The sequence below is a fragment of the Bufo bufo genome, chromosome 3 (assembly GCF_905171765.1).
Source record: "Bufo bufo chromosome 3, aBufBuf1.1, whole genome shotgun sequence".
Lineage (NCBI taxonomy): Eukaryota > Metazoa > Chordata > Amphibia > Anura > Bufonidae > Bufo > Bufo bufo.
The window spans coordinates 685,091,747-685,115,354 of record NC_053391.1 but is presented as its reverse complement, the minus strand read 5'-3'; the positions used below and the strand labels follow the sequence as shown (position 1 = coordinate 685,115,354).

Sequence of the window (23,608 nt, the reverse complement as noted above, 5' to 3'; positions counted from 1 at the left end):
ACTGGAAATGTATTAGACTGTCCAATCAGTGATCACGGTGTGATATTATGTACAGACATGCCCCTATTGAGAAGGGAATGATCACACCTAGTTGTAAATTATTGTAACAGGGGAACAACACAGTGGACATCCTAATAAAATATGTTACAGCATTGTTATTTAATAGGAATTGCAATTTTTTTTTACCAAAACTGACAGAAGAGATAGAGGTCCTTTTAAGAATATACAATTGCAAATCCAGCAGAACTGTGAGCACAGCTCTGGAGTATAATACAGGATGTAACTCAGGATCAGTACAGGATAAGTAATGTATGTACACAGTGACTGCACCAGCAGAATAGTGAGTGCAGCTCTGGAGTATAATACAGGATGTAACTCAGGATCAGTACAGGATAAGTAATGTATGTACACAGTGACTGCACCAGCAGAATAGTGAGTGCAGCTCTGGAGTATAATACAGGATGTAACTCAGGATCAGTACAGGATAAGTAATGTATGTATACAGTGACTGCACCAGCAGAATAGTGAGTGCAGCTCTGGAGTATAATACAGGATGTAACTCAGGATCAGTACAGGATAAGTAATGTAATGTATGTACACAGTGACTGCACCAGCAGAATAGTGAGTGCAGCTCTGGAGTATAATACAGGATGTAACTCAGGATCAGTACAGGATAAGTAATGTATGTACACAGTGACTGCACCAGCAGAATAGTGAGTGCAGCTCTGGAGTATAATACAGGATGTAACTCAGGATCAGTACAGGATAAGTAATGTATGTACACAGTGACTGCACCAGCAGAATAGTGAGTGCAGCTCTGGAGTATAATACAGGATGTAACTCATCGTGGGATCACAATTTTTCAAGGTGGACTGTTGCCTGTGTGACTTCAAGGACAGATGCATGTTTACCTTTGGGGAGATGATACTGTGATACGGAGACTCAGGTTTTATAGTTGGTATTAAAGCTTATCTGATGCATTATCCTCCTTATCTTAAATTATTGTTCCTTCAGCAAAGTAATGAGCCGAAAACCACGCGTTAATAATGAACCGGAAAAAATGCAGATTCCATAATAAGGACGCTTTATGACGCACTCAGACCATAATGTCATTATTTCCTTATTAATCAATTACTTAAATCACAATTAACTATTCTGTTCATCCTGAGCTGCCTCGTTCTTCATTACAATGACTAGTCTACACTGAAGATGGACGCTTATTTGGAAAAGGGACGGGTGAGGAAGTTTGTCATGTTAGCAGTGCAGGGTCTTTAACCTAGATGAGTCGTTGTATTCATGAACCAGGAGGCTCAGGATGAAATTGATAGATTTTTTTTCTTTTTTTCTTTCTTTTTTGTTAGAGGATGAAGAAATACATTCCTGACTTGATTGTGGTCAGTAGGAGTTCATAAAAAGAGAAATTCCTAACATTACAAAAGAGTGGACTTTGAGAGGATCGTAAGGTTGCATTTCTGGAAAGGGTGTGGGAACATCACCCAGATCATGGATCAGGCTGACCGCAGCTGGAGGCTGCAGAGGTCAACAGCATGAGATAGCTGTCCACTTTGGACCATCCCTTCTCATGTGTTTGGTTATCCAGCAGACCAAAGGTTGGGGTCATTCCACGTGGGACCCATGATCTGCTATTACAGAGGAACATTCCAGAAAAATTGTTTCCAATAGATGACTATGTAAGGCTACTTTCACACTTGCGTTCGGGGTTCTGCTTGTGAGCTCCGTTTGAAGGCTCTCACAAGCGGCCCCGAACGGATCCGTACAGCCCCAATGCATTCTGAGTGGATGCGGATCCGCTCAGAATGCACCGTTTGGTAAACTGGGACTCCGATCGGAACTCTCCGCTGCCACCAATGATGGGGGGTCGGTCATTTTAATTAGGAAGGGGGGAGGGAGAGGGGCCGGTCGCACTGGCCACCAATGAGTTAAATACAGGGGAGGGAGGGAGGGGGGGCCGCACTGGCCACCAATGAGTTAAATACGAGGGAGGGAGGGAGGGAGGGGGGGCCCGCACTGGCCACCAATGAGTTAAATACAGGGGAGGGAGGGGGGGCCGCACTGGCCACCAATGAGTTAAATACAAGGGAGGGAGGGAGGGGGGGCCCGCGGCACCTGAGGGGTTAATTGTGCGTATCACAGCCCCCTGTAAGAGATCGGGTGCTGCCAGGCAGCAGGGGGCAGTCATGTACACAGTTCTTTTAGTATATTCTAACTTGAAGCGTCCCCATCACCATGGGAACGCCTCTGTGTTAGAATATACTGTCGGATATGAGTTTTCACGAAGTGAAAAATCAGATCTGAAAAAAACAGTTATGCAGACGGATCCGTTCTGAACGAATGCAAGCGTTTGCATTATAGGAGCGGATCCGTCTGTGCAGACACCAGACGGATCCGCTCCGAACGCAAGTGTGAAAGTAGCCTAAGCGGTCTTCCAGATAGAGAGAGAGCAATGGCTTTGGCCAATATAGGGGGGTCCATCCTTTTATTTTCCCTATGTGCCCAAATACTCCACCCATTCAGGATCCATATAGCAGTGCTGTTGCTGCCGACATGGTGCCAGTTGTCATGGATAAGGCCTCATTCACACATACGTGGACTTTCACAGACCACAGTCCGTGAAAACCCGTCCTGCCGAGTGCACGAACCCGCGGCGATCATACGAGTGTATTACTGCACAGCAGCGCCGGCACGAAGCGCACGGTGTCATAGCAACCAATGGTCCGTGAAAATCCACGTATGTGTGAATGAGGCCTAAGTAATAGGGATTTGAGGGTTTGCTGCTGATTTAATTCTCAAAGATATTTGTAGCCAACGAGGACCATCAGATGAACCCACAGATTTTCCAACTCTTCCCTCTTTGAAAGATGTTGGAGGATTAAGGGTGTTTGATTGAAACATGCCAATATATTGAGCCCATGAGAGATAAGGTGCTGCTTAAAGGGCCTGAAAGTTTGGGGGGGGGGGGGGCAGAATGTTGGTTTGATTGACGAAGGAGCTTGGATGTCTGGTTGAGGGACGGAGGAGCTTGGATGTCTGGTTGAGGGACGGAGGAGCTTGGATGTCTGGTTGAGGGACGGAGGAGCTTGGATGTCTGGTTGAGGGACGGAGGAGCTTGGATGTCTGGTTGAGGGACGGAGGAGCTTGGATGTCTGGTTGAGGGACGGAGGAGCTTGGATGTCTGGTTGAGGGACGGAGGAGCTTGGATGTCTGGTTGAGGGACGGAGGAGCTTGGATGTCTGGTTGAGGGACGGAGGAGCTTGGATGTCTGGTTGAGGGACGGAGGAGCTTGGATGTCTGGTTGAGGGACGGAGGAGCTTGGATGTCTGGTTGAGGGACGGAGGAGCTTGGATGTCTGGTTGAGGGACGGAGGAGCTTGGATGTCTGGTTGAGGGACGGAGGAGCTTGGATGTCTGGTTGAGGGACGGAGGAGCCTGGATGTCTGGTTGAGGGACGGAGGAGCTTGGATGTCTGGTTGAGGGACGGAGGCGCCTGGATGTCTGGTTGAGGGGCGGAGGCGCCTGGATGTCTGGTTGAGGGGCGGAGGCGCCTGGATGTCTGGTTGAGGGGCGGAGGCGCCTGGATGTCTGGTTGAGGGGCGGAGGCGCCTGGATGTCTGGTTGAGGGGCGGAGGCGCCTGGATGTCTGGTTGAGGGGCGGAGGCGCCTGGATGTCTGGTTGAGGGGCGGAGGCGCCTGGATGTCTGGTTGAGGGGCGGAGGCGCCTGGATGTCTGGTTGATGGGCGGAGGCGCCTGGATGTCTGGTTGAGGGGCGGAGGCGCCTGGATGTCTGGTTGAGGGGCGGAGGCGCCTGGATGTCTGGTTGAGGGGCGGAGGCGCCTGGATGTCTGGTTGAGGGGCGGAGGCGCCTGGATGTCTGGTTGAGGGGCGGAGGCGCCTGGATGTCTGGTTGAGGGGCGGAGGCGCCTGGATGTCTGGTTGAGGGGCGGAGGCGCCTGGATGTCTGGTTGAGGGGCGGAGGCGCCTGGATGTCTGGTTGAGGGGCGGAGGCGCCTGGATGTCTGGTTGAGGGGCGGCGGCGCCTGGATGTCTGGTTGAGGGGCGGCGGCGCCTGGATGTCTGGTTGAGGGGCGGCGGCGCCTGGATGTCTGGTTGAGGGGCGGAGGCGCCTGGATGTCTGGTTGAGGGGCGGAGGCGCCTGGATGTCTGGTTGAGGGGCGGAGGCGCCTGGATGTCTGGTTGAGGGGCGGAGGCGCCTGGATGTCTGGTTGAGGGGCGGAGGCGCCTGGATGTCTGGTTGAGGGGCGTTGGCGCCTGGATGTCTGGTTGAGGGGCGGAGGCGCCTGGATGTCTGGTTGAGGGGCGGAGGCGCCTGGATGTCTGGTTGAGGGGCGGAGGCGCCTGGATGTCTGGTTGAGGGGCGGAGGCGCCTGGATGTCTGGTTGAGGGGCGGAGGCGCCTGGATGTCTGGTTGAGGGGCGGAGGCGCCTGGATGTCTGGTTGAGGGGCGGAGGCGCCTGGATGTCTGGTTGAGGGGCGGAGGCGCCTGGATGTCTGGTTGAGGGGCGGAGGCGCCTGGATGTCTGGTTGAGGGGCGGAGGCGCCTGGATGTCTGGTTGAGGGGCGGAGGCGCCTGGATGTCTGGTTGAGGGGCGGAGGCGCCTGGATGTCTGGTTGAGGGGCGGCGGCGCCTGGATGTCTGGTTGAGGGGCGGCGGCGCCTGGATGTCTGGTTGAGGGGCGGCGGCGCCTGGATGTCTGGTTGAGGGGCGGCGGCGCCTGGATGTCTGGTTGAGGGGCGGCGGCGCCTGGATGTCTGGTTGAGGGGCGGCGGCGCCTGGATGTCTGGTTGAGGGGCGGCGGCGCCTGGATGTCTGGTTGAGGGGCGGAGGCGCCTGGATGTCTGGTTGAGGGGCGGAGGCGCCTGGATGTCTGGTTGAGGGGCGGAGGCGCCTGGATGTCTGGTTGAGGGGCGGAGGCGCCTGGATGTCTGGTTGAGGGGCGGAGGCGCCTGGATGTCTGGTTGAGGGGCGGAGGCGCCTGGATGTCTGGTTGAGGGGCGGAGGCGCCTGGATGTCTGGTTGAGGGGCGGAGGCGCCTGGATGTCTGGTTGAGGGGCGGAGGCGCCTGGATGTCTGGTTGAGGGGCGGAGGCGCCTGGATGTCTGGTTGAGGGGCGGAGGCGCCTGGATGTCTGGTTGAGGGGCGGAGGCGCCTGGATGTCTGGTTGAGGGGCGGAGGCGCCTGGATGTCTGGTTGAGGGGCGGCGGCGCCTGGATGTTTGGTTGAGGGGCGGCGGAGCCTGGGGGTGGTGTCTTTTGTTGGGTCTCAACATTATGAAGCACATTCTCACTTTGTACTACATTGGAAAGAAGGAACGGGCGCTCTTTTTGCCCCGTGTATAAATAGGATCATACGATCTTTGGTTTGATGCATGTTTCGCATTCCAGAAATCTGAATAGAATTACTGCTTTTATCATTTTTCCAGGATTTTCCATAATAACGTCCTGCAATCATTAGCAGCCCTGATATTGGTCCTGGTGCCTGAAATGGCGTAGTGGGTGGTCAGGGGTATCGTGGCTAGGTCACATATAGCATAACATCCCATGCCGAGGTGTACGGGGTTGACACATCCTAACATTTTTCACAGACCGCGTGGCTGCGTTACAGGCTATCAGAGACTCGAGAATATCGGACTTAGGACTTGCAGCTGCCAGATCCGTTATTGCTCTTTGGTTGGAGTTTGGATGTTGACTTGGCTCTCAGACCTCGAAAAGGATGTAAAGCAAACACGAGAGGCCGGGCAGAAATCCAGAGCAGGAATGTGAAGTATTTACTGCTCCGAGTGTGCATACAATGTCCATGTGATAGACCACTGTGGTACACGCAACCATTATCACCATTCTTCACTGCCCCCCCCCCCCCCCCCATATCCTGGGCTTTATGTGATGGAGCTCCAAGTGGAGGAGCTATAGGGGGTTCAATGGTAGCAGTCGCCCCTGGGCCCTAGCAGCTGAAGGGCCTCCCTCCCACATGAGAAGAATGTCCCATCGAGGTTCAGAGGCTCCTGCTCGCTAAATTATGTCTCCGACAGCCCTAAAAAAAGCCAAATTGCTGTCCCCTACTCAAGCCACCTCCAATACTCAGATGGGCATTTTGACCTATGGGTGAGTTGACCCTAGCAGGTGGCATGAGAAACCCCTGCAGATGTTCACGATGCCCCTCCTGATTTTGGAGCTTCCGTCTAAGGCTTGTTCCAGCTATCATACCCATCATTTTGGGACAAGAGGGCAACCTGCATGTTGCTCCTGAGCTTTGACCATTGTCCCCTGTGGCCCAATGGCAAAATCACGCTGATGTTCCCTCTTGGACATCTTCCTCAACAACTATGGGAAAGCAGGGTCTAGGACACAGGGAAGCCCTGCAGATTTCCTCCTTATGGAGGAGAGCGAATGTTCATACCCCGCTGAACTCCCTCCATCTCTTTCTAGGGGCCGATAGAAGCCAGTTCCTCTGCCCTTATGGTACGTATGCCATTGTGCTTGATGTCTGCTTCATACTACTATTTCTCAACTTCTACGCCTTGTGGGAACCATTGATTTCCAAAATGGACAGAGAATGTTGAGCGGCACCAATTCCTCCCTGCACTTTGTCAAAACGTGGTCCACTTTTTGAAGTTTTGATGATGTGCATTGCATCAGGTCCTTCTCTCTATTCACCATAGTGTCATTACTGGAGCAAGAATTACAGTCCCTTTTAAATTTCACCACCCACAAGCCCTATAATAATAGTGTGTGGGACTTAACCAAATTGAACCTTCAGAATTAAATAATTATCAGGAGGCTACAGAGGTGTAATCAGCAATTTTTGGGAAAAGGTGACTCCCGGCCGATACACATGATAGTTTGGTCCTGGTCAGCTAGTTTTCATGGGTGGAGGGGATTGGGGAGGGAGGCACCGATCCTGTAATGTCAATCCGTCTTGGTTCTGAGGACACGTTGACCCTCGTCGACTGAGGTCAATGATATTTCCGTCACATTCTCAAGGCTTGTAACCAGGACGGTGGTTCCCATGGGAGGTCGTGGTTATTCCCATAGATATTTGCAGGGCTTTGAGGATGTCATTCGGATGGAGGCCAGGATCTCTGGTCTTGATATCATGCCTTCCTGCAGGACTAGTACCAGATCATGGCTCTGCCAGCTGGATGCGGGCAAAGTGCCCTCTGTGAATGCAATTTTGTAGCAAATTAATGTCCTCAAGAGCCTGCACTGAGAGGGCCCCGCGCAATTTCCATATATTTTACATTAGATTTAATGAGCGCCTATGTAAGCATTGCTCTCTAGTTGCCCAGTAATATGCCCTCAGCAAGCAGCTCTCCATAACAATAAAACCAGGCTCTCACCTGGGCTCCTGGTCGGCGGCAGACTTTACCACCATGCAAATACTTAGGGGCCTGCAGAGATGAAGGGGGGGCCCCCTGCTTGAGGGGAAAGGGGGGTTGGAGCTGCCTTTTAAGGCCCTGCATGTACATATTTCTTCAGTATTGAAATAATACTATCATATCCGCCATTCTCTACGTAACTAACACGTGTCTGCTCCTAATTCCTATTGCTCCGGGGGTCCTATCCTTGCCGTCTGTCTCCCAGAAAATGGGTGAAATTGGACAACTGCTCAGATTGACACCCCCTAAAATAGGTCCTGGTACCTCGAGAAGCTGCATTCTCCCCAATTTTTGTTTTAGGATGTAAAATGGTGAACTGTGCAAACCCTAAAGGAAGGGTCTTAGAGGATTTCTTCACAGGTCATAAAATAAGACACGTGACGCTGACACAGCCGAGATCTGTCAGGATTCTCAGAAACTGTATTTAAAGGTTAGAAATGAAAATTACTGCACATTTCTAGGAACAAGTCACATTTATTATGGTTTGATGGTAGAAAGAAAATTAACAGGTTTCCATTAGATACAACACTGGATGTTATGTTCTATATAACTACTATAATACTGCTCCTATGTACAAGAATATAACTACTATAATACTGCCTCCTATGTACAATAATATAACTACTATAATACTGCTCATATGTACAGGAATATAACTACTATAATACTGCTCCTATGTACAAGAATAGAACTACTATAATACTGCTCCTATGTACAGGAATATAACTACTATAATACTGCTCATATGTACAGGAATATAACTACTATAATACTGCTCATATGTACAAGAATAGAACTACTATAATACTGCTCCTATGTACAATAATATAACTACTATAATACTGCTCCTATGTACAAGAATATAACTACTATAATACTGCTCCTATGTACAAGAATATAACTACTATAATACTGCTCCTATGTACAAGAATATAACTACTATAATACTGCTCCTACGTACAAGAATATAACTGCTATAATACTGCTCCTATGTACAAGAATATAACTGCTATAATACTGCTCCTATGTACAAGAATATAACTACTATAATACTGCTTCTATGTACAAGAATATAACTACTATAATACTGCCTCCTATGTACAAGAATATAACTACTATAATACTGCCTCCTATGTACAAGAATATAACTACTATAATACTGCTCCTATGTACAAGAATATATCTACTATAATACTGCTCCTATGTACAAGAATATATCTACTATAATACTGCTCCTATGTACAAGAATATAACTACTATAATACTGCTCCTATGTACAAGAATATAACTACTATAATACTGCTCCTATGTACAAGAATATAACTGCTATAATACTGCTCCTATGTACAAGAATATAACTGCTATAATACTGCTCCTATGTACAAGAATATAACTGCTATAATACTGCTCCTATGTACAGGAATATAACTACTATAATACTGCTCCTATGTACAAGAATAGAACTACTATAATACTGCTCCTATGTACAAGAATATAACTGCTATAATACTGCTCCTATGTACAAGAATATAACTGCTATAATACTGCTCCTATGTACAAGAATATAACTGCTATAATACTGCTCGTATGTACAAGAATATAACTACTATAATACTGCTCCTATGTACAGGAATATAACTACTATAATACTGCTCCTATGTACAGGAATATAACTACTATAATACTGCTCCTATGTACAAGAATATAACTACTATAATACTGCTCCTATGTACAAGAATATAACTACTATAATACTGCTCCTATATACAGGAATATAACTACTATAATACTGCCTCCTATGTACAAGAATATAACTACTATAATACTGCTCCTACGTACAAGAATATAACTACTATAATACTGCCTCCTATGTACAAGAATATAACTACTATAATACTGCTCCTATGTACAAGACTATAACTACTATAATACTGCACCTATGTACAAGAATATAACTACTATAATACTGCTCCTATGTACAAGACTATAACTACTATAATACTGCCTCCTGTGTACAAGACTATAACTACTATAATACTGCTCCTATGTACAAGAATATAACTACTATAATACTGCTCCTATGTACAAGACTATAACTACTATAATACTGCTCCTATGTACAAGAATATAACTACTATAATACTGCTCCTATGTACAAGAATATAACTACTATAATACTGCCTCCTATGTACAAGAATATAACTACTATAATACTGCTCCTATGTACAAGAATATAACTACTATAATACTGCTCCTATGTACAAGAATATAACTACTATAATACTGCTCCTATGTACAAGAATATAACTACTATAATACTGCTCCTATGTACAAGAATATAACTACTATAATACTGCTCCTATGTACAAGAATATAACTACTATAATACTGCCTCCTATGTACAAGAATATAACTACTATAATACTGCTCCCATGTACAAGAATATAACTACTATAATACTGCTCCTATGTACAAGAATATAACTACTATAATACTGCTCCCATGTACAAGAATATAACTACTATAATACTGCCTCCTATGTACAAGAATATAACTACTATAATACTGCTCCTATGTACAAGAATATAACTACTATTATACTGCTCCTATGTACAAGACTATAACTACTATAATACTGCACCTATGTACAAGAATATAACTACTATAATACTGCCTCCTATGTACAAGAATATAACTACTATAATACTGCTCCTATGTACAAGAATATAACTACTATTATACTGCTCCTATGTACAAGACTATAACTACTATAATACTGCACCTATGTACAAGAATATAACTACTATAATACTGCTCCTATGTACAAGAATATAACTACTATAATACTGCTCCTATGTACAAGACTATAACTACTATAATACTGCTCCTATGTACAAGAATATAACTACTATAATACTGCCTCCTATGTACAAGAATATAACTACTATAATACTGCCTCCTATGTACAGGAATATAACTACTATAATACTGCCTCCTATGTACAGGAATATAACTACTATAATACTGCCTCCTATGTACAAGAATATAACTACTATAATACTGCCTCCTATGTACAGGAATATAACTACTATAATACTGCCTCCTATGTACAGGAATATAACTACTATAATACTGCCTCCTATGTACAAGAATATAACTACTATAATACTGCCTCCTATGTACAAGAATATAACTGCTATAATACTGCTCCTATGTACAAGAATATCACTGCTATAATACTGCTCCTATGTACAAGAATAGAACTATTATAATACTGCCTCCTATGTACAAGAATATAACTACTATAATACTGCTCCTATGTACAAGAATATAACTACTATAATACTGCTCCCATGTACAAGAATATAACTACTATAATACTGCTCCCATGTACAAGAATATAACTACTATAATACTGCTCCTATGTACAGGAATATAACTACTATAATACTGCCTCCTATGTACAAGAATATAACTACTATAATACTGCTCCTATGTACAAGAATATAACTACTATAATACTGCTCCTATGTACAGGAATATAACTACTATAATACTGCTCCTATGTACAGGAATATAACTACTATAATACTGCTCCTATGTACAAGAATATAACTACTATAATACTGCTCCTATGTACAGGAATATAACTACTATAATACTGCTCCTATGTACAGGAATATAACTACTATAATACTGCTTCTATGTACAAGAATATAACTACTATAATACTGCTCCTCGTTAATTATCTCCTGTGTTGTTTACATCAGAGCTCCACATACTAGGTAATGAATGTACGCTCAGTCGGGATCTGAGTCCTCTGTCGGGGAGTGGTGTTGGGTGTTGGGTGGTGCTTGGACCCCCAGCGTTTATACTTTCATCCCCTCTCTTGTGGATAATACGTTCTGTTAATGGGAAGCCCCTCTGCTCTCTCCCGCCCTGGTCCTGTGTACCGCTGTGTCTTCCTTCCCCTCATAATTCTGCATATTCAGTGGTATTCCGCCATCTCTCTGCCCATGGTTCCGCTCTGCACAGCGCCGCGCTCCAGGTCGATGCACATGCTTCCGATCAGCTGTTGATTTGCTGACACTGGAATCTGGGATCGTGCTGTCAGCCTGCACCTTGTGACCTGACGTTGCGGATGTTTTTCGCTGCTCGTTTATTTCTTATGTGTCTTTTTCTCTTGCGTGAAATCCTTTTGTTTCCTGTTGAGCCATCATGTTGGTCAACTGCAGGTGTGACAGGTTTTATCAGCATTCCAAAGACTCTGCATGCATCTCTTCTTCTGACTGTGTGTGTCAGTTTACACTGCAGTGCTAGCATTTTATTCTTACTATGTTAGCTTGCCAGGATCAACTGACTATAAAACTATAATCTGGCAATTGTCTTCTGAGAGTGTCCGAAAAAAAATTAAGGAACAACATGGATGCGTATTGAACAATCAACAAGTACCCAATGGTGATCTGTACCACCACCAGGAGGGGGCACCATTTGCACTTGCTCTGGGGCCCCTCTTCCCCGTGTCCACTGTACATATCAGGTCTGATTGTGGCTCTAAACAACGGAACCAGTTTCCATCAGGTAGAACTGATCTTAAGTTTTCAGCCCCCAGCACTGTACGTGGGAGACCAGCGCGTTTCGGGTTCTGTCATGGGCTGTGCAGATAGGAAGCACTTAGTAAAGGCATGAGTAGTCCATTAAGAGTCCTCGCCTTATCCTTTGTCGAATGATGGGGAAGGAGCTAGAAATTTTTAGGAAACCATCCGCCATTGTGGAACTTAATGCGAAACGCGTGGCGGCTGCTCATGAAATGTGTAACTCAGGTTAGTGAGGACAGAAGCGTTATTACAAGTCAATTACCGGTAGCGCTGTTCATAAAAACCTAGACTTTTATGTTCACTTCTCACAGCTGAAGGTTTATTACAATTGTATCCAGTCTGATACCTGCACTGATACATTGTAGCAAAGTATCTCAACAGGAAAGAGAGAGAGATTTGTTTTGCCGACTGGATAGAATTGGAACGAACCCTCAGCATTCTGTTTGTTCGTTTGCTGTCAGTGTATGAGAACCTGTTTCCATTCAGAGGCAGTAAACCTGCGCATGGATGGTCCTGCTGTCAGAATACAGATGTATCCAGTGCGGACAATGCTCCGTGAGCTGCTGCTGCACAAATCTCTCTGCTTGTTTGTTACAATGTATCAGTCTGGAGTGGATATAATTGTATCCTCTTCTCAGCGGAGAGCAGGGCCGTCTCTGTGCATTCTTACAGGCTGTGAACGCAAACCATAGTGTTGTCACTCACTGACAGCAAGCAGACATCTTGGATATGGTGAGAATTTAAAGCGCAAAGTATATTAAGAAGTTGCACTTTTTTATTTTATTTATCCAGCAAAGGGTTTTCCGTGGCAGAGACGACTGCTATGGCGCAGTGCAGCCACCACATTGATCGCCCCGGGGGCGCCGCTCTGGGCAAACACTTACCAGGGGAGGTTACGACCAGCCAGGTCCTTCCCCTGCAGATGACTGGACGACCAGGTCCTCCAGAATGGCGGCGGCTTCTACACAACTGCTCTCGTTCTGGCTTATAAAGGGGGTCCTCCCCTCGCTGTATGATATATTTGTGCCCTAATAGGTCATAGGGATGGGGCTGTCCTTATGAGAGAGCCCCTTTAATTTACGAAACTTTAATCATTGTGTAATAAGACGTTCTCCTCACTCTTCAATATCTCTGCTTGCAGTCTAGGAGTCTGACCGTTCTTGTTTTAAAAGGGGTTTTGGCGGAGTAGAATATTGATGACCTATCACCCGGATAGGTCATCCGTATCTGATTGGTGGGGGTCCAACACCCAGCACCCCCACCGATTAGCCGTTTGAAGAGTCTGCGGTGCTGCACCTAGTGCCGCCACCTCTTCCGAGGTCAGCGATGTCACTTTCGTTGGTTGCGTGGTCCACTCCACTCAAGCGAATGAGCCTGGGATGTAATACCAAGCACCGCCACTTTAAAACGTACAGCGCTGTTTTTGGTTTGTTGTCTGGAGGCTGCAGCGCCCGCTGGACTGCCGTGGAGGTGTAGGAAGTCGGACCCCCACAGGTCAGATATGGATGACCTATCCCGACCGTACGGCATCCATATTAAACACCCAGAATACCAAAGACTGAAAAACCTCAGAGCTGAGGGTTTGTTACAATTCTATCCAGTCTAGTCAATCCTCAGGCAGCACAAATCTCTGTCCTGTTCAGAACGCTACAATGTATCGATGCAGATAAAACGTATCAATCTGGATGCAATAGGAACAGTCCTTACTTCTGGGTGTGAACAGTGACTGCAGACGTGAAGAACCTGTGATGGGAATTGGTGCCGTGTGTAAACAGAGGCGGTGGCCGGTAAATAGCAGTGTGTGACCTTTACCTTCCGGGCGCTATATTTGTGTATCATATGGGTGAGGGGGGTGCAGGTGGCGGATGTACACACCTCGCCCCCGAAGAGGAGCTTCTAGCGGGATGACTCGCTCACAACCCTCATATATTTTTTATATATATATATATATATATATATATATATATATATATATATATATATATATATACAATTTATTTATTTATTTATATATATATATATATATATATATATATATATATATATATATAAATAAATAAATTGTATCTATTCGTTATGTTAGTCTTGCTTTTACCAAATTAGTGGTATGGAAAGGTGCACTGGTGGGGGTTGAGGGGGAGCTTGGAGGACCTTGGTGCAAAAACTATATGCCTAACTCCTATACCTAACCAGCATGTGTGGCGATCATCCATGGTCCATCAGGGTTCTACCAATGACCAGTGTCCACGATGTTTTCATATTAACTGCATTATTTATACATTGCAAAAATAATACAATTTGGTAAATACCGCCATAGACTGCATAGTTTACATCACAGTTCCTCTACATGTTGGGGAGAAGCACCAGGTAAATCTCCCTGCGTAGGCGCCGATGCATGCCTAAACCTGATGCACTGTGCTGAGCTTTAGCTCCACACAAAGTAATGATACCGCAGTGTATAAATAATGCCGCCATACTGTTAATATGAACACATCGTGGACACTGGTCATTGGTAGAACCCTGTATAGCGGCATTATTTATACACTGCGGTATCATTACTTTGTGTGGAGCTACAGCTCAGCACAGTGCATCAGGTTTAGGCATGCATCGGCGCATACGCAGGGAGATTTACCTGGTGCTTCTCCCCAACATGTAGAGGAACTGTGATGTGAACTACGCAGTGTATGGTAGTTTTTACTTAGACATTGCCAAGTTGGCACCAAATTGTGTTATTTTTGCAGTGCAGTATTTTAGGCAGCTGTATAGTGGTATTGTGTAACCAATGTTTGCCACTATTCTATAGATATGATGCTATACAGCACTATTACATAGGCACTATATGGTTATGTGTCTGTGAAATGAGACAGCGGGGTTACAGAGGCGCAGGAATAGCACTCGCTCCTGGGAACTGAATTCTAAGGGGCCCTAAAGCTCCTCTGCCACATAAGAAGACACCATTATTATACATTGCACACGGGCTCTGTTACAGAATTTGCATCGGGGCCGAGGAGCTTCAGGTTCCACTTCTGCACAAGAGGCATCAGCCAGTGTCCGAAAAGCCTTGCGTTCAGTGATCCCTGCCTAACTAGGGCTAATCCTGCATGTTACGATTAGTCCACAGCAGCACAGAGCATTATTATTCATCATTAAACCAAATTCTGAGTAGTTATCATCATCATCAGACTTAAACTGGTTTTGTTTCTTTCTTCAGAACGTTCAGTCAGAAGAAGGCCGCAGTGGAGAAGGAGTACGCACAGGTGAGAACAGCCACAAGGTTCTTCATATCTGCAATGTGATAATCCTCCTGGAGCTATATCACGTGGCCTGTATTCCGTGTCATTCTATTAGTTCTGTTCTTTCTGTTACATCTCAAGATGGAGCACAGATCTCAGACCGTGGGGGGGGGTGGGAGTGACCACCGTTCTGGGAATATTTCTGAAAGTGGACCATTCTGCTGAAAAACTGAGGGGGTCATTTATTAACAGAAATACGTGTATATTAGGTGTATTTCTGGCGCTCACGCCAGGTCTAAAACAGTGGGTGTGGGGAGGGAAGGGGAGAGGCAGGTACATCTCATCCATCATTTTCTACGCCTGCTTTAGGCATAGAAAATGATCCAAAGCTAAGCCAGCAAGGGAGCTGTCATAGATTTAGACGCGGCAGTGGATTAGCTGGAGTTATGTAGAGACCGGCTCCTATACATAACTTCGGCAGATCCATCGCCAGCTAAAGGGGCTTATAAGTCTTATTGACCCCCTAAGTCTTTGTTTACATAATCTTTTAGAATACTGCCTCCTATGTACAAGAATATAACTACTATAATACTGCTCCTATGTACAAGAATATAACTACTATAATACTGCTCCTATGTACAAGAATATAACTACTATAATACTGCTCCTATGTACAAGAATATAACTACTATAATACTGCTCCTATGTACAAGAATATAACTACTATAATACTGCCTCCTATGTACAAGAATATAACTACTATAATACTGCTCCTATGTACAAGAATATAACTACTATAATACTGCTCATATGTACAAGAATATAACTACTATAATACTGCTCCTCTGTACAAGAATATAACTACTATAATACTGCTCCTATGTACAAGAATATAACTACTATAATACTGCTCCTATGTACAAGAATATAACTACTATAATACTGCCTCCTATGTACAAGAATATAACTACTATAATACTGCCTCCTATGTACAAGAATATAACTACTATAATACTGCTCCTATATACAAGAATATATGTACTATAATACTGCCTCCTATGTACAAGAATATAACTACTATAATACTGCTCCTATGTACAAGAACATAACTACTATAATACTGCTCCTATGTACAAGAACATAACTACTATAATACTGCTCCTATGTACAGGAATATAACTACTATAATACTGCTCCTATGTACAGGAATATAACTACTATAAATCTGCCCCCTATGTGCAAGAATATAACTACTATAATACTGCCTGCTATGTACAAGAATATAACTACTATAATACTGCTCCTATGTGCAAGAATATAACTACTATAATACTGCCTGCTATGTACAAGAATATAACTACTATAATACTGCTCCTATGTACAAGAATATAACTACTATAATACTGCTCCTATGTACAAGAATATAACTACTATAATACTGCCTCCTATGTACAAGAATATAACTACTATAATACTGCTCCTATGTACAAGAATATAACTACTATAGTACTGCCTCCTATGTACAAGAATATAACTACTATAATACTGCTCCTATGTACAAGAATATAACTACTATAATACTGCTCCTATGTACAAGAATATAACTACTATAATACTGCTCCTATGTACAAGAACATAACTACTATAATACTGCTCCTATGTACAAGAACATAACTACTATAATACTGCTCCTATGTACAGGAATATAACTACTATAATACTGCTCCTATGTACAGGAATATAACTACTATAAATCTGCCCCCTATGTGCAAGAATATAACTACTATAATACTGCCTGCTATGTACAAGAATATAACTACTATAATACTGCTCCTATGTGCAAGAATATAACTACTATAATACTGCCTCCTATGTACAAGAATATAACTACTATAATACTGCTCCTATGTGCAAGAATATAACTACTATAATACTGCCTGCTATGTACAAGAATATAACTACTATAATACTGCTCCTATGTACAAGAATATAACTACTATAATACTGCTCCTATGTACAAGAATATAACTACTATAATACTGCCTCCTATGTACAAGAATATAACTACTATAATACTGCTCCTATGTACAAGAATATAACTACTATAGTACTGCCTCCTATGTACAAGAATATAACTACTATAATACTGCTCCTATGTACAAGAATATAACTACTATAATACTGCTCCTATGTACAAGAATATAACTACTATAATACTGCCTCCTATGTACAAGAATATAACTACTATAATACTGCTCCTATGTACAAGAATATAACTACTATAATACTGCTCCTATGTACAAGAATATAACTACTATAATACTGCTCCTATGTACAAGAATATAACTACTATAATACTGCTCCTATGTACAAGAATATAACTACTATAATACTGGCTCCTATGTACAAGAATATAACTACTATAATACTGCTCCTATGTACAGGAATATAACTACTATAATACTGCTCCTATGTACAAGAATATAACTACTATAATACTGGCTCCTATGTACAAGAATATAACTACTATAATACTGCCTCCTATGTACAGGAATATAACTACTATAATACTGCCTCCTATGTACAAGAATATAGCTACTATAATACTGCCTCCTATGTATAAGAATATAACTACTATAATACTGCCTCCTATGTACAAGAATATAACTACTATAATACTGCTCCTATGTACAAGAACATAACTACTATAATACTGCTCCTATGTACAAGAACATAACTACTATAATACTGCTCCTATGTACAGGAATATAACTACTATAATACTGCTCCTATGTACAGGAATATAACTACTATAAATCTGCCCCCTATGTGCAAGAATATAACTACTATAATACTGCCTGCTATGTACAAGAATATAACTACTATAATACTGCTCCTATGTGCAAGAATATAACTACTATAATACTGCCTGCTATGTACAAGAATATAACTACTATAATACTGCTCCTATGTACAAGAATATAACTACTATAATACTGCTCCTATGTACAAGAATATAACTACTATAATACTGCCTCCTATGTACAAGAATATAACTACTATAATACTGCTCCTATGTACAAGAATATAACTACTATAGTACTGCCTCCTATGTACAAGAATATAACTACTATAATACTGCTCCTATGTACAAGAATATAACTACTATAATACTGCTCCTATGTACAAGAATATAACTACTATAATACTGCTCCTATGTACAAGAACATAACTACTATAATACTGCTCCTATGTACAAGAACATAACTACTATAATACTGCTCCTATGTACAGGAATATAACTACTATAATACTGCTCCTATGTACAGGAATATAACTACTATAAATCTGCCCCCTATGTGCAAGAATATAACTACTATAATACTGCCTGCTATGTACAAGAATATAACTACTATAATACTGCTCCTATGTGCAAGAATATAACTACTATAATACTGCCTGCTATGTACAAGAATATAACTACTATAATACTGCTCCTATGTGCAAGAATATAACTACTATAATACTGCCTGCTATGTACAAGAATATAACTACTATAATACTGCTCCTATGTACAAGAATATAACTACTATAATACTGCTCCTATGTACAAGAATATAACTACTATAATACTGCCTCCTATGTACAAGAATATAACTACTATAATACTGCTCCTATGTACAAGAATATAACTACTATAGTACTGCCTCCTATGTACAAGAATATAACTACTATAATACTGCTCCTATGTACAAGAATATAACTACTATAATACTGCTCCTATGTACAAGAATATAACTACTATAATACTGCCTCCTATGTACAAGAATATAACTACTATAATACTGCTCCTATGTACAAGAATATAACTACTATAATACTGCTCCTATGTACAAGAATATAACTACTATAATACTGCTCCTATGTACAAGAATATAACTACTATAATACTGCTCCTATGTACAAGAATATAACTACTATAATACTGGCTCCTATGTACAAGAATATAACTACTATAATACTGCTCCTATGTACAGGAATATAACTACTATAATACTGCTCCTATGTACAAGAATATAACTACTATAATACTGCTCCTATGTACAAGAATATAACTACTATAATACTGGCTCCTATGTACAAGAATATAACTACTATAATACTGCCTCCTATGTACAGGAATATAACTACTATAATACTGCCTCCTATGTACAAGAATATAGCTACTATAATACTGCCTCCTATGTATAAGAATATAACTACTATAATACTGCCTCCTATGTACAAGAATATAGCTACTATAATACTGCCTCCTATGTATAAGAATATATGTACTATAATACTGCCTCCTATGTACAGGAATATAACTACTATAATACTGCCTCCTATGTACAAGAATATAACTACTATAATACTGCTCTTATGTACAAGAATATAACTGCTATAATAATTCCACAATATACGAGGCAGTATCAGGATGCTGGCTTAGTTGCTGCCCTCTTCTGTGTTTTGGGGATGGATTTCAGCCTCGTCTGGCTCTTGGTTCTTGTCCCGGTGCCACCTTTAAGCGGCAGCTGTTTGTTTGAGCTCTGGTTGCAGTTATTGGCGCTGGCCGGCGTTCTTCAGCTGGTGCACGAGTCCTTCATAAAGGGAAGCGTTGTTGACCTACACAGCAGGGGAAACTGCTTCCTGCATCCTGCAATGAATACCTATGAGCGAGCTGAAATTCCGTCTTTGTTCTGGAGCAGAGCAGCGATTGTCCCCGGCTCCATGAGAAAGTGGCGGCTTCACATGCCAGGGAATCGGTGCCAGTGTCACCTGCCGGGTGTAATGAGAGATACGTTATGCTTGCGTGGGTTGTGCCCAATCCTTTAGCATTTCTTAAGAATGAACGGTTCATTTATACAAAAAAAAATATTCAGAAAATCAGCGTTTTAGTATTGGAATCATCAGTGATCGGTGTAATCTGTGGAGGAACCTGACATCAGGTGTTCAAATCTCCTGCAGCGCCACCACAGGAGAAATAAATTATTACATAGTTTTCACTAGAAATCAATGGCTGTGTGTGAGACCCCTACACAATGTAAGTCCTCCAGAGACAGACCCCATTGTAGCCTTCACGATTAGAATAATTTTTACGTGTCCTAACTTCTCCTGCCTGCTACACAGGTGACAGATGATGACGGGTGACAACCGCTAATGGCCGCCACTGCAGGGCCCAGCTGGGTAGTTACCTTAACAGACTATGAACAGAATTGGGCATTCTGTTTTTTTTGTTTTTTTCCCCCTCTGCTGCCAGTATGTCAGTCTACACTGTAGTTCTGGCATTCTATTCATGAACTGCAAACAGTTAATATCTACATAAAAAAAAAAACATTTTTTCAGTTTATAAAATTCTATTTGACTTGGTAACGCTGCAATATCAGATTGTTACTGTGTGTAAAAAAAAAAAAAAAAGAAGACATTTTTGCGCTTTTTATTATGCTGGAAAGAGTCTCCGCGCTCAGATGTGTTTTCTTCCAGTGCGAATGTAACAGTTTGTTTCCCTTTATAAAAAGTGTTAATTTCAGTGGCTGTCAGACGGCGGACATATGCTGAATGTCAAACAGAAGAAAGCTGGCGTTACCAGGCGGAAGGTGCGAAGACGTCACCGATAACAGGAGGCGTCACTGAGGGGGTTACGCTGTAGAAATGGAAGGAGCTGCATGCATGGATCACATTTTTTTTTTCTATTTTAGTTTTATTTTTTAAGTGCATAAATCAAAGTTTTAAATAAATTCTCACTATTACAGTAACATTGTTATATACGTCATCGATATCAGACCAGCGGGCGTCCGACACCCCTACCAATGGCTCATTGCGGCTTACCAAGCACAGCGCCGTCCATTGGATAGTGGCTGTGCATGGTACTGCAGCCTATTCAGTGGCTATGGCCATGTATCCAGTGAACGCGGCGTCACGGCCCTAGGAGGAGTCTGCAGCGCTTTGGTCTTTTCAAACAGCTAGTTGGGGGTCCGACAACAATCGGATGACCTACCCTGAGGGTAGGCTGTCAATATTAAAATCTCAGAGCTAAGTGTTTAGAGATGGGTAGGGGGCTTCTTCTCCCTCTACCATGCCGTGTACATATGGCATCAGGTTTACTGTATTTGGCATAGTACACCGCAATATAGAAGTATTGCAGTGTATTATAATGGTCGATCAGAGCAGCTAATCGTTTTTAAGGTCTGCGTTAAAACCTCGACCCTTTTACAAATCTGCATCAAACAGATGAGCTGCCAATTCTCTAATTGAGGTTGGATATAGGAAACTATAGTCGCAGATAAAAAAAAAAAAATTTAAAATGGGAAAAAAATTATAAAGTTTCCAAAGCAATTTTTTCATGCTTCCAAACCATATAAAAAAGCGTTGTTCGATCTATATGTCTGCTGGTGCTCCTAGCCTCTGTCGGCTCTATTCTCCATCACTGTCTGTCAAAGTTGCAGGATGGCGCACCGAAGGATTGTCACCCGAATGGCAAAGCTACCAGCTGGCAACAACTTAAGCCGTGGCTCGAGCTGAGGGGACGTTCCGTGTCATGATCTATAATCCTCGGCCTCGCACGGATGTAAATATTTAATGGAGGCAGGAATTTAGTTCCTCTTTTGATGCGTCACATGTCGCGTATGTTTGGAAAATTCTTCCGTTATTATCCTTCTATTGTTATATTTAGTGCGATAGCGGTATACAGGACTGTCAGTGATCCTGCAAACAGTATATTCCTGTGAAGACACCCATGCGCTTTGAGACCCCATGCGCTTTCCTGTCTGTGTCTTCACATATGGATTCTCTGCGCTGGTCTCGGGCTACTTTCACATTACCAGCGGGTGAACAGCCAGCCAGATCCGTGCTGCCGCTAGTGTACCATGCCGCCGGAGGTCTGCTCCGGCCCCATTGACTATAATGGGGCGGGCCGGCAGCAGCATGGAAAACATGCCGAGAGGCGGCCGGAATAAAACTACGACATGTCGTAGTTTTATTTTTCCGGCCGCCTCTCGGCATGTTTGGCGTGCTGCCGCCGGACACAGTTTCTTATAAATACATTTTATTCCGAGTCTTCACCTTTTTATACAGCGCTCCAAAGCCCCTGCATGCACATGGAAACAAGTGACTTCTGGCTTCCTGCAGCCACCACTAGGTGGAGCCTAGGAGCTTCTTGCGTACTTTTTAGTTGACATTGAGCTGCGGAGCTCCCTCTTGTGGTGACTGCAGGTAGCCAGGATTGTCATTTCACTGACCATGTTTTATGCAGCAGATGTGGCGCTCTGTAGCTAAAAAAAAATGGAACTCCACTTGCTATAAAGATTTATTAAGAAATTAATTCCACACAGAAAAATATATTCCAGTGGACATTCACTTTAATTACTGTGTAATGAAGGGGTCTGCAGCTCTCTAATATACTTTGTGTTTCAGTTCCTCGCAGCTTCCAGGATTTCTTCTGCTTTCTGTTAGCGAATGGGGAAAATGTAGACCCTGTAAAACTTGCACTGACCCAATACATGCATCAGATGCTGCTGTGAGCTGCAAACATCGGCAGCACAACTCTCACATTTCATCATGCTTTGTTACAATGTATCAGTGCTGGTAACATGTTTCAGACTGTTTGAGCTGCAGATGAGGGGTGCACGGCCTGGTTCTCAGGGCCCGTATGCATCCCACGATCCCTTTTCTCTGTGCCCCAGAACGGTCTGTGGGATGATGCTTCAGAAAGACATGCTGTCAATGAATTGAGATCCAACTGTTGTCACTAGCTGTTATGAGGTACTGGGTGGCGGGCGTTGTTATGGGGGGGGGGAGAAGCTGTATGGCAGGCGCTGTTATGGAGGGGAGCTGGGTGGCAGGTGCTGTTATGGAGGGGAGCTGGGTGGCGGGCGCTGTTATGGAGGGGAGCTGGGTGGCGGGTGCTGTTATGGAGGGGAGTTGGGTGGCGGGCGTTGTTATGGGGGGGGGGAGAAGCTGTATGGCAGGTGCTGTTATGGAGGGGAGCTGTGTGGCAGGCGCTGTTATGGAGGGGAGCTGTGTGGCAGGTGCTGTTATGGAGGGGAGCTGTGTGGCAGGTGCTGTTATGGAGGGGAGCTGGGTGGCGGGCGCTGTTATGGAGGGGAGTTGGGTGGCGGGCGCTGTTATGGAGCTGTTAAGGGGAACAGTGTGGTGAGCAATTTTGTGCGGCGCTGTTATGGGGGCACTGTGTTGTGGTGGGCGCTGTTATGGGGGCACTGTGTTGTGGTGGGCGCTGTTATGTGGGGGCACTCTGTGGCGATAATTTCTATATTAAGTAACTAAAAGGAGCATTATAGCCAAAGCAGTTACCAGGGGCGGACTAGGA

At 43.5% G+C, this 23,608-nt stretch overlaps 1 protein-coding gene across 5 annotated transcripts in view; it reads left to right on the top strand.

Moving 5' to 3' along the window:
• Window positions 1-23,608, top strand: part of FCHSD2 (FCH and double SH3 domains 2) — a 114,900-nt gene that overhangs the window by 15,266 nt on the left and 76,026 nt on the right. For all 5 annotated transcript variants that reach the window (XM_040426481.1, XM_040426478.1, XM_040426479.1 and 2 more), the window contains exon 3: window positions 15,222-15,267. In XM_040426481.1, coding sequence (XP_040282415.1) covers window positions 15,222-15,267 — 46 coding nt within the window. The remainder of the gene's footprint in view (window positions 1-15,221; window positions 15,268-23,608) is intronic.